This window comes from Atractosteus spatula, chromosome 4, assembly GCF_055471065.1.
Source record: "Atractosteus spatula isolate fAtrSpa1 chromosome 4, fAtrSpa1.hap1, whole genome shotgun sequence".
Lineage (NCBI taxonomy): Eukaryota > Metazoa > Chordata > Actinopteri > Semionotiformes > Lepisosteidae > Atractosteus > Atractosteus spatula.
Window position 1 is genome coordinate 8,319,126 of NC_142709.1, and position 13,086 is coordinate 8,332,211.

Genomic DNA, 13,086 nt, shown 5'->3' on the forward strand with positions numbered 1-13,086 from the left:
ATTATACAACACTATGAGATTAAACCACACTAATATAGCAGATACACAAAACACACTTTTAAAAAATGTCATTATCAAAATAAACTCAGGCTTTATTTGATACAAAAACTGCAAACTTACATGCAAGTTACAATACATGCTTTTCAGAGTTTACTGTGGTACGGCAGGTAATGAAAACGTAGATTTCTATTAAAATATACTGTACATGTACAATATTTTAATACTACAGCAATACATAGAACGAAGTCATAATTGTTATAAATGATGTCCAGAAAACGCAACGGTCATATTTCTTCACACCACTGTAGTTCGGATTTTGCGAGCTCTCATCTTTGCAACTGTGCAGGGATTGTACAGGCTAGGTACCTACTGCGGTATGCTACAGTACGAGGCTCTGGCATTCAGAGCAAGAATGAGCGTTCTTTCAGGCAAAACGGTTCCAGTTCCTTCAGACCCTTAGGGTTTTGCGTGTGAGCTGCCTTCTTCAAGCCACCATGTGGGATGCATTTTCTAAAGATGAGCTTCACCTTGTTTACACAAACTAGAATGTTAATGAGAAGATCCAAAGAGCTATTTGTTGTTTTATATGAGACGGTTCCTTTTGCCATTCTGATTTATTTCAACAACATCAAATGACATGTGGATTCAGTTTCCTTATAGCCCACTGTGGCAAGACACACCTGCATCCTCTTCCTGGATGGGATGGATTGTCACTATGGCAACAGCAGAAAATGGTAAAATGTGTTTTTTTTGTTGATTCTTGGGCTGTAGTCACTGTCTTTGACCTTAATCATGATTATTATGTAGACTATGTTTATATCCTTTCCTCTTTTTTTTAACAAGAGGAAAACTTTGGAGGCTCTATATATTTCAAGATGGTTTTATTGCACTTCCAAAAATCTGAATATTATAGATTTGATTTATTGGACCTAACTGAAAGCAATAGAAGTATGAATAAATATGACCGTTATGTCATGACATTGCTTTGTGCCGTAGTATTCAGATACAGATGTTAGATTTTTTTTCTAAGCAAAACACATTATGCATATTCTGTTATCTGTTTCAATTTCATTGAGGTATGAATTTCACTACGTTTAAGGTCAATAGTGAAGACTTCCTGAGATACATTGGCTTATGGGCGAGTGGTTCTGAGGATGTAAAACAAAATTGACATATTGAATGCACAGCACAAAAGACAATTTCTAAAACTATATTTGGAGAAAAAATACATCTTGGTTTTAAGATTGAACCATAATTGGCTCTTGTAGATCATATATATTGTAGATATATACTCCAAGATTATAAGCAACAGTATGTATGGAACATAGAAAGATGCTAACTCTAACCCAGTAAATATTTGTGAAGCTTTAGAGGTAATGGGGATTCCCCTCCACTACCACCAATATGCAGTGCTGATGTGACAGTACTCTCACAATACACCACACACCAGCTCTCAGTTAGGAGGAGAACAGAGTGATGAAGCCAGTTCATAGTTGGGGATTAATAGGAGGCCATGACTGTAAAGGCCAGGTGGAAATTTGGCCAGGACACCAGGGTAACACCCCTACTCTTTCAGAGAAACACCCTGGGCTTTTTAATGACCACACAGAGTCAGGACCTCAGTTTTATGTCTCATCCAAAAGACAGCACCTTTTTACAGCATAGTGTCCCCGTCACTATACTGGGGTATTAGGACCCACATAGACCGCAGGGTGAGCGCCCCCTACTGGCCCCACTAACACCTCTTCCAGCAGCAACCTTAGTTTTTCCCAGGAGGTCTCCCATCCAGGAACTGACCAGGTTCCTGCCTGCTGAGCTTCAGGGGGCTGCCACTTGTGAGTTGCACGGTGATACGGCTGATGGCAGAAGTGCTCAGTATGCATCAATCATCTAACATGAATTGCTCTCTTGTTTAATACACAGCCTCTGTTTTAGTTCATTTATTGCATGTTGTGAGCTTCTCAGGGCATCTATTTCCTTAAGATTTTCCAGTTGCTCCTTCAATTCTGGCAAGAAAAATAAACATCCCAAAAGAGTCAGTACTTTGTCACCTGAACATCAACTAATGATTTTTTGCTCACGTTTACAGAATGAAGTATGATGTACTATTCTCAATATAGCATCTTAGTTATAAACAATGTTCAAACAATTCCCTTTATTAGAGTTTTGTATATACAAAAGGAAAGTAGAACAAACTTTATTACACATACAAACACTCCTTACCTCTTTCCTTTTCTTGAAGTATATTTGGTAACATTCCAGATGCCTCTAATACTGTCATGGTAAAGGCATAATCTGAGGATAGTGAGACAAAAGATCAAACAATCTTAATGTGTCATCTCAAGACAAAGGGCCACATTCATTAACAGTCAAGTTATTTTCTACTCCTTTTCAGTGTCCTTTCCCTCATCCAGTTGTTTCCTGAGAAAAACTATGGAATTGGCATCAACCGAATAGCAGCAGGCACACATTACAAGATTTGAAAAAAATTTAAAAAAGGGATTTTTAAGAATGTGGTATATAGCAAAAGATTCTAAATCTGTGCACAAGTGTACACATACCATGTGCTGTTTTTGTTTATGTCTTACATTTATTGTCCTAATGTTAGGACTCACAAATCTGCATGAAATTTGGGTTATGGAGAAATTTCACATTATTGTAGAGAAATAAACTTTGAATTGTGCAGCCTGGCAAATCCTTATCATTTCATTTTCTTGTTTTTCTTAAGAATTTGGCTTTATTATGATTAGTTTTGGTCTTTACTCAAGACCAAAGTAAAGGTGCTTGTAGTAAATACTGAAGCACTGACTGAAGCGTATGACAATTTTGATTGTGGGTCCAGACTGAGTGTTTGAAGCTTAATCCTTACCTTCATCACTGGCTCGGTCTGCAATTATTCTCTCTGAAACATCAGTCACGGTTGCAGTTAACTTGTTAATGATTTGCTTCACACAGCCAGCTTCTCTGCATTTTCTCCAGAATGTGGCAGGATTCTCTGAAGCAGGAGGCTGAACTGGGTACCACCCATTTTGAATAAAGCAATATAAAAAGAAAACAAAAAGGAGAGTAACAGAAGATACCAGTATTTTAATTAGAATACAGGTTGTCCAATAGTGGTTGCTTTCTAATCAAAACATCCACACCATGACATTATGTGAATACAAGACTGCCTGTATTTGAATCATATATCATGCTCATGTGGACTGTTTGCAAAATATATTAGCTGTATAATACATTTTATTTTTATGTTATTGTTTCTGAAAACAAAACTACCTGAAATCGCTGTTTCTCTCTCGTCTTGAACTGATACAATGTGAACAGGCAACAGGAGAGATTCAGAGCAATCAGTCTGCGTTAAAAGACAAAAGGAAAATGTTTACAGCGGAAGAACAAACTCTAAGCGTGTAACTAGACCTTTTGTAATGGGACTCATTGTGGGGAAAAAAGAGGGGAACCTACTGCGTTACTGTCTCTGTTGTTTCCTCCAATTTTCACCTCCTTGGCCATTCCAGTTGCTTCTACAAAGAATGTAATGTGTTAACTGGACTAAACTTCATACTAGAATAAAAATATAGATGTGACTTAATCCAAAACTAAAATCATATTGTACAATAAACCCGCTTTCCTAGATAGTGTAATAAAAAAGAAAAATATATTAAGCATGATGTGCACATGTATGCATACTAATCCTCTATTACTTAAATTTACTAGCAGGTTAGACTGGCAAAGTGTTTTTCCTTTGCTATTCTTCTGAAACAAACATGAAAATATTTAAAAACACAAAAAAGTAGCAGTGCCACCTAATGGATATTTGCAGCTAAGAAATAAAGCTCCCTTTAAAATGAACTGTGAGGAGAGCTTCTTCATTGGTAACGAAGATTTTACATTTAGTGGAATAATTTTTTTAAAATAGTTTTAAGTAGTTTGGTTATTTGTGCAGTTTATGAAAACGTTTTCTAATATTTCATTGGTTCTCTATTTTTACCTAATAAAAACTTTTTATTTTCTTAAAAGGTGTGTGTTAAGGACACATCCGCACCACAGAAGTAAAGAAAAGCCAGCATGTGTAAATGCAGTGAGATTTTTTTAACATTAGCTGCGGACAGGACAGGACAAACCAACACTTGGTTAAAAGACAATTAAATCAAAGAAGCACATACCATTTTCTACTGCTTTATTTTGTAGGCCGTTTTCAACCATATCCTGAAGTTAAAAAGGGTAAGATTTTACAAAATTGAAATAAAATTTGAAAAAAAAACATTCCTTCCAAAGCTCAACGTTGTGTGCCATCATACCTAGTTGTTAAACAAAGGCAGGACCTATCCTGGCCCAGGAGAGCTGCAGGGTAACAGGTCTTATACAGTAGCTCACCTTTATCTTGTCTATTTGCATAGACGTGGAACACATGCACTTTAATCAATATTGTAAGTTAGTGTTCAGTTAAATCGCAATGCGCTTCTTGATAGCTACAGCATATTTTCACTTTCAATCATTTCTACTTAACTGAAGCTTTAGAAACAGATGAACTGAGGGAGACCCATCAAACCTGCTGGGATGTGAGTGACTCTCTGGAATCAGGGTGTGCCACCCTTGATCAAGCACACTCATATTCATTCACTGCTTCAACAAAAGGGTAAGGCACAATAAATGCTTTTCATACTCGCCTTCCCATTGCAGGTGGACCGAACGCTTCCATCTACAATACGGGGCATCGTATGATGTCCTGTTGAAGTAGATTTCTTGTGTTAGCACCGTAGTCCGAGACTCCATTTTCACAATATAGAACAAAATGTCTCTGTGCCAAATGACCGAAAAATGATAGGACACAGGTCCTGCATGTTTAGAGCATGCAGTCTTGAGCAAGCAGATAGACAGTCCTTCTTGTTTTGTTCATTATAGTTCTCTAATTTTATAGTGCATCTGCAGGAATGGAGAAGTAACTGATCACCACTACAAAGTAAGGAATAAATGGAGCTTTTAACTGGCCAGCCAGTTTGCTAGCTGGATAAACAGCTCCTGAGAGAGATGTAAACAGACTAGTGAGGACAGCTTGCTGTTGGACACGCATTACATTTTGGTGTAATCTTTTACGGCATGAAAGATGGATTTCATTTAGAGTAACACATCTTCACTGTGACTGACATTTCATAACACCAGGTCTAACTTTCCACTTTCTTCATTCAGATACAGCAATGCTACGAGAATACTGGTTATGTCAGTGAAGAACACTTAAGTGTTCGATATGAGCATCAACTGATATCCATGTGTCTGTGCAACATATATGACCTGATTTTAAACACCTGACCCTAATTGCAAAGAAAAATGTTTGAAAGTGAAGAGTACAAATTAGAAAAATGACTGATAACCCACTGCTTGTTAATCAGAGAGTTTACGGCAAGTAACCTTACCTGAAACAGGTGGTTCTTGTTCACCATCTGTTGTTTGTCTGTCGAGTGAGAATATAAACTAATGTTAAGAGAACTGATATTACATCACAAAATGATGCATTTGTATTTTGAAAGAAAACAGAATGGGGAGACAGTAGATGGGGATACTGAATACAGTAGGAGCAGAGAGTAAAGAAAAGAATCAGTGAAGTAAAGGCCCTTCTAAAGAAGGTTTTCAGTCTAGATCTGAGGATGTTTAGAGAAGGTGACTCTCCGATATCCTTAGGGATAGAGTTCCAGAGCTTTGGCATAACCCATAGAGTTTAGACGGGTTTGAGGGACAGTTAGGAGACCAGAATTAGAAGAGCGAAGGTTGCGAGGTGCGGAGTAGGGTGATAGTAGCTCAGACAGGTACTGAGGTGCCAGGCCATGCAGAGCCTTATAGGTGAGCATGAGGATTTTGAAGTCTTGACAGGAAGCCAGTGCAAGGACTCCAGGAGAGGAGTAATGTGATCACTTGCACTAGATTCTGGGTGCCAAATTTTGAACATACTGGAGTTTGTTCAGTGTTGATTTAGAAACCTCAGCGAGTAGAGTGTTACAGTAGTCAATTCGAGAGAAAACGAATGTGTTAATCAGATTTTCAGTAAGTTAGTAATAACTAGCACATCTAGTGATATTTCTGAGGTGAAAGAAAAATGTTTTCATAATATGTTGGACATGAGGGTTGAATGACAAGCCTAAATCAAATGTCACCCCCAAGTTCTTCAATTTAGACTGAAGTTCAAGTATAGTAGCATCCACAGATAGGGTTACAGTATTGGCTCTTCAAAGTTGATGGGGGGGGACGGGACAATAAGCATGACTTCAGTCTTGTCACAGTTTAGATGAAGGAAATCTTGAGTCGTCCATGTTTTTATATCAGAGATGCAATTAGAGAGAGGTTTGGTATGGATGTAGATTTGAGCATCATCAGCATAGAAATGATAGTTGAGGCCATGTGATCGTAAAAGCTGACCAAGTGGAAACCTGCAAATGCTGAAAAGTAGGGGGGCCAGTATCAAGCCCTGAGGAACACCAGACTTGACAAATCCAATTTCAGACCTAAATCCACCAGCAGAGACAAAGTAACAGCGATCAGTGAGGTAAGACTTGAACCATTTAAGAGCAGTGTCAGAAACTCCAAACACAGTCTCAAGACGAGAAAGTAAGATATCATGGTAAACAGTGTCGAAAGCAGCACTGAGATCAAGTATAATGAGGATAGAAAGAGAACCAGAATCGGAAGCTATCTGGATTGTTAGTGGCTTTGACCAGGGCAGTTTCTGTGCTGTGAGGTTGTCAGAAGCCAGATTGGAGGGGTTGGAAAAGGTTATTTGCAATGAGGTGGTTATGGAATTACAGTTAGTTTAAAACATACCTTCCAGTTTCTTGACGTTTATCTAATTTCTAAGAAAAAAATAGAACAGAAGTAACATCAGATTTTCCTGACATTTATTTTGAAATGTACTATTCATAGCCTGCGAACTAACATGTGGAAGGGAATATGGTTGTAATTAGATATGTGACATTTTTACGTTCATTTTTGTCTTTAACTCTAGAAGGATGAAATTAAAAAGGTTTTCCTCTTAGTTGGAATACAAAATATGTCATTTCTTATTTGATTTTTAATTCTCGTAAGAGGGCAAACATACATCAAGTGATGAAAATGAATCTCACAAAAACAACAGTGAAATGGAGTTCATATTGCATTTCAGCATAAAAAGAATTAACATCTCTTTCTCAAGAACTGAAATGACTGCTTACAAAGTTAACTTTGTCAAGTGTTTAAACAATATAGAAAACAGTATAATCCACTGATTAAATATAGTAACAAAAATATAATTCAGACCAAAGACAGCATAACTCACATTTTGATAGGGGCTAGGAGTTGCTTTTTCCTTTTCTGGTTGCACCAACTCTTGTCCAGAATTAGTGGTAAACTCTCTTTCATCTAATAATACAGAAATATCAATGTGTTACACTTTTACTATTAAGTTTAAATTGGCTATAACTAAGGAATATAATATCCACAAAGCTACAGCTAACAGGGCGGTTACGACTAACTGTCTTCTACTGTATCACCACCAGTGCCCGTCTTGAGGTTACTGATCATTCCAAACACTGTGTCTGGCACTGTAAAGGAGGTATCCTCTTTGGTGTGACTCCAGAAGATATTAATTACAGCTTACCTATAACAGAAACTCTGACACTGGCCCTTGGAATTCCAGGTCACACCCCAGAAAATCACATTTTGCCTTCATTACATATCATTGTTATTAGTGTTTTTGTTTAATATGGGAACAGGTTACTTAGCCATGTTGTCAAAATGGATGTGCTGGATTTTTTCAAAAAACAGCTGGATGAAATCCATCCACTTTCTTTCTGCCTTATGGGGGAGAAAGAGCCTATCCCAGTAAGCTATAGGCACAGGGCAGGACACACCCTAGACCAGACGCCAGTCCATTACAGGGCACACACAGACACAGACACTCACTCTCACACACAGACACACCAGGGCCAATTTTGCCAGAAGCCAGTGAACCTACTGGTTTATCTTTGGACTGTGGGAGGAAACTGGAGCACCCAGAGGAAACCCACGCAAACACGGGGAGAGCATACAAACTCCATGCAGTTAGCACCTCAGGTCTGAAATCTAATCCAATCACATGCAAATAAAAAAAAAACTTAACTGTTCCTTTGACTGCTTGTACAATTGGTAAAAGAAATTTGCATTTTCTTTTGCAGAAGATGGTTGTCAGAGATCATTAAGACCCACAGGACTCCAGCTCCTAAGCAGTGTTTAGGGAGAGTAATACTTTGCTCTGAGCTGTAGATTCTTACAGTGTGTTACTTACCTTCAGAATCTGTTATTCTTCTGTATTCACTTGATCCTGCTTTTCTCAGCTTCTTCTCACCTTTCCTGTTACAACAGAAATCCTGCTTTAGAAACTGCACTTCAAAAGGTTATGAAAATACTGCATGACAACATGCTGCCATAGTAGGTGTGATGTTTTAAAAGAACAAGACCACAGAAATTATTCATAATGTTCGCAATTATGTAACTGCACGTGTAATATAATGGGCACATTATCTCACAAGTACACATCTGGCTCACTGCTGTGTAGCATTTCTGTGTAGGTTGGAGGAGGCTGCGGGTGGAAGTATCGTCCATGAGCCGGGGCAGGTGCTGGAGCTGGTGGTGTCCGAAAGCTGGCGTGGTACTCTGAGAATCCGTCTGTGTGTCTGGGGGCATGTGCTTCCCTCTGGTCTTGCTCTCGAAATTCATATACGAGGGTCATTATTGTTTTCTTGGCCCTCATTCTCAAAATGGGGCTTCGGATTTGCCGGACTTCAGCAGCAATTTGCTGCGCAAACAATGTCTCACAGTCGCGAGGCTGGTTTAATCCAGCCAGCACAGCGGCTGACATCTCCTTCAGGATCGTAAGCTTTTGCAGCTCCCTGTCATCATCAGAAGCCTTCCTTTTTGGTGCCTTTTTGTTGCTGACCCTGCCTACATCAGACACCACCGGGGAAAGGCTTTGGCCTCCACTGGGTGACAGCTGCGAGTCGGGAGGCGGTGAATCGCAGGACCCTGCCGAGACGAGAGAGTTGTCGGACTGCAGTGAGTCTCCTGGGGCCCAGTCTGACGCGTCCGAGACGCCGTCGTCACTGCTGTCCACAGGCTCCAGGTCCAGTTGCTCCTGCTGCTCGGGATGAAGCTATGGGGGGTGGGGGGGGGGGGTGAAATAAATGTGAGCTTCACGAAAATATTCCAGAAGACATGCGATGTTCAAAATTCTATTACATTTTTATAAACCAATTGCCTCAGTTGCACGTGCATTTCTCAACTGACACAGTAATGTGTGAGATGTATCAGCTCAATGGCAAAAAACTGTCTTCAGTAGAGTCATGCGTTTTAGTGTGTACTTACGCTCAGACTACTCTTGCTAAACCGCGGGACAACATGTTTTCTCAGGAACTCCATGTTGTCCCAGAGCCAGCGCTGCTTTGCCGTAAGTGGTTTCCCACTGCTTCCGATAGGCTTTGGCTTGAGCAGTCTGGAGTACTGGGTTCGTAGAGACCCACTCCTTATTTTCACCTCTTCGGCTGCAATCACAACATTGCCAAGATTAGAAATGTGCAGCACTCCGTTATATGAGGGAAAACAAAATAGGACATCGTCTAGGCTACGTTGATGGAGCAAATGCTCCAACAGCATAAACACGCAGACAAGGAGAGACATTCAGAAATGACAAGTAGTATGACTTTAAAACCCTACGAATCATGTCTGTGTACAACAAATCAAACCCAATGGGGCTTCCATTGGGGAATCCTTGCCAATCACTCTGCTCATTTGTACCAACCGGTACCAAGCCCTTCAGAGCAACTTCACCCAATGCCGTGCTGATCACACTGGCTAATTCGCTTTTTGCATGCCATCTCTCAAACATTTCACCATTTGCAAACATGAAAGGGTTTGCAGACGGTTTGCAGAGACCCGAGGGGCCGTGCATTTTCATTTATTCTGTCCCCTTTTATCGCGAAATCAAGACTTCTTAATCCCGTGAACGAAGAAAAGTGTCGTGATTTTGGCGAACTACTGTGGTTAGCCTAGTAGACTGAACAAGTGCTTACCGGGTATGTTGAGTTCAGCCGCAATCTCGGCCCATCTTTTTTCTTTTTCCACTCTGTCGCGGTACGACAAGCACGAAACATCGAACAGACATCTGTGCTGGCTCCAAAGGTCGACGAGCCGCTCCTCCATTTGCAGAGTCCAAAACACCCGCTTTCCTTCTTTCCTTGCAGCCGCCATTGTAATAGTTCACTGTGAGGAGCAGTAGCATAGCTACTCTTGAGCATTGTATGCATTGTACTTCCGGTTGAGCGCTCAGTGGCTGCCGACTGTCGCTACGAGAAAATCACATCAGTTGCCGAGAGCAGGGCTGTCAAAAACTGTATGACTGAATCGCTGGGGGTGTCACACTACACAACTGACGGTTGCGACTTTCTACAACTCTCTGTGATTTTCTTACGATTATGTACATGCAGGCTACGACTGAAAATCGTTGGAAAAGTCGTGTAGTGTGACGCCAGCGTTTGAAAGACTGAGAAGAAAGCTTACCACTTTGTTGCTGAAGTTCTTGTTCTCTTTAATGAAAGAAAAGTGAAATTATTTGTCAGAATTATTGAAATTCCAGCATCGTTCATTTAAATGCAAGTCTTAAAAGCAATGTTGCTAAAAATCCTTGAGTGCCCAGATTGAAAACCCCCTCTGACGTTTTAATTATTGATCTAGTAGGCTTCTGCTAGGCAAACACTACCCCTCCGGCCAACAGAAAGGTACATTCAATAACATGGTTAGTAATTTATGCTTTAGTAGGTCGCCTCAATTTCGAATTTTATCCAGATGAAAATAAAAATAAAATAAACGAAGCACTGAAAAAATTCCTTGCAGTGCCAAGTTTTCATTTTCAACCGTTTATAAATTTGAAAGCAGGGATGGTTTCTTACTATGGAAAATAACAATTGATCCAAAACTGTCAGAATATTCTCTTACATCCACCACAAGACAGAGACCTTTATTTTCCCTGTGAGCAAACTGGGGACAATTTGGTCACCTCATTCATTTACTACAGGTCATCTTAATGTGAAGAAATAAAACCCATACTTTTGTTAAACCTCTTTCATCATCATCATTGTCTTCTTCATTTATATAAGGAGGACGAACCTCCTCATGGCCTCCTCATGTTTACATGGCCACGAGATATAGAGGAATCATCTACTATAAAACAAAACAAAACAAAATATCTTAAGTATAATATATAGCATTAGGCATTTTTAATTGAGGCAATTATCAGAGAGCTGCTTACTCCTGGCAAGGGTCAGGCCACCCAGAAACTATCCCCGAAGCACATGGTACATGTACAAGGCAGGACAACACCCTGGACAGGACAGTAGTCCCAGCACTGGGCACAGATGCACAGGGACAATTGAGGGATACCAACTCACTGAGCCAGCATGTTTTGGATATGGACGGAAACCAAAGTACCTAGAGAAAAACCACAGACACATGGGATAACATGCAAACTCCACACAGAAGGTGCCCCAGCTCAGACCCAAACCTGGTTCTTTTTTTGGGACTCAAGCACTGCCATAAGCATTAGCACTGCCTGTCATATACAGGGTGTTCTTATTCACTGCAGATGAATCATAGAAGAGCAATGAATGGAATGTCTAGGAAAACTATGTACAGTATAAATTAGGACCCACACAGACCACAGTGTAAGCAATTATTATTATTATTAAGCAGCACGAAAGCAGCAACAACAGAAAGCATTTTGACCGTGAGCTCCTATTACAGCTCTATTGAAGGGAAGAGGCAACTGCTACAGTACTATTAATCAGTAAGTGGCTGTGACAGCTAATGGCATTTTAAAGGAGTATATGTTGTTGTAAAATCAACACAGAAAACGCAGAACACTAATCTGTATTTTTATCCCCGTAACTTATATATCTATAAAACCTATTTTTTTCTTTAATAACCATTTATCTCAATAATGTAGTTTTAAATTAGTAGTAATGTCTCAGCCTTAGCTTCAAATGTGACTTCATCCCTGATCTCTGTGGGTGTATTGATTTATTTTCCACTTGTCTAAGTCAACGTTATGTACTTGCCAAGCAGTTCTTATGACCAACCACATCATCCTTTTTAAGCAGCGATCCAGATCCAGATCGTGCATTATTAATACTTTACAAATAAGTGACAAATCACACAATAAACCACTTTAATCTTCTCAAACAAGATGCATACTCACATAAAAATACCCTTTGTATAATCTTTAACCACATCAGCATTGTCCTTTACTGCACACAAGTAATGATATGTTCTCTTACATTTTCCTTCTTCACAACCCACAGTTGCACCATTTTTTTTACAATGAAAGCATACCGTGAAAAACTGAAACTTGCTGTGTATGGGGAAAAATAGCACTTAGTCAAGCATTAATTTATTTTACTAATAATGAAGTTTAAGAACTAAGGATAGTGTAATATTGTGTTAAAACGTGTCTTTAATCATGTATTTTAGCACCATTAAGAAAAAACAATTATTGAAGTCAGGCTCAGCTATTAATTTCATATAATAAGCATAAATATGGCTTCAGGAGATCAGTTTTGTAGAGATCTGTAAGAGTGAGGTGCAGCTTAGTATGTTTTTTTTCTCTAATATGTAATACTTTGATGTGGATCATGGTATTTTCCTATTAGTTTTTGAATGACTTTTCACTGCATCTTCATTGAATGTACTGAAACCTTTTTTTATCTTTTATTTTTTAAAAGAACCTTGAATAAACCATTTTCGGTGTGCATAAAAAGCATATAGTTGATTTGGCAGGATTGAGCACAGTATTATTACGTTGCCTTTATTGTGTTATTTGTGGGTATTATTGCTGTGACCAAATTAAAGCATTGATTAATTAAAAAATGCATGTTAATGTGTTGGTAATTCAGCTCTTGAGAGTACTACCTGTAGACAGCCTCTTACAGCACTGCGTTACTGCATCAGACCTGTGGGGCACTTTGTCCCTTTTATTATACAACACTATGAGATTAAACCACACTAATATAGCAGATACACAAAACACACTTTTAAAAAATG

General features: G+C 39.3%; 1 protein-coding gene across 1 annotated transcript; it reads right to left on the reverse strand.

Annotated features, from left to right (window-relative positions):
* Window positions 1–75: 75 nt before the first annotated feature.
* Window positions 76–10,242, reverse strand: LOC148835767 (uncharacterized). Its single transcript, XM_088912615.1, has 14 exons — window positions 10,065–10,242; window positions 9,361–9,536; window positions 8,526–9,148; window positions 8,285–8,349; window positions 7,298–7,380; window positions 6,808–6,836; window positions 5,409–5,446; window positions 4,665–4,723; window positions 4,161–4,203; window positions 3,460–3,518; window positions 3,274–3,349; window positions 2,870–3,013; window positions 2,224–2,295; window positions 76–2,006 (listed from the first exon to the last, which is right to left on the reverse strand). The coding sequence occupies exons 1-14, from the start codon at window positions 10,240–10,242 to the stop codon at window positions 1,891–1,893; spliced, it is 1,761 nt and encodes a 586-aa protein (XP_088768741.1). The 3' UTR covers window positions 76–1,890.
* Window positions 10,243–13,086: the final 2,844 nt, after the last annotated feature.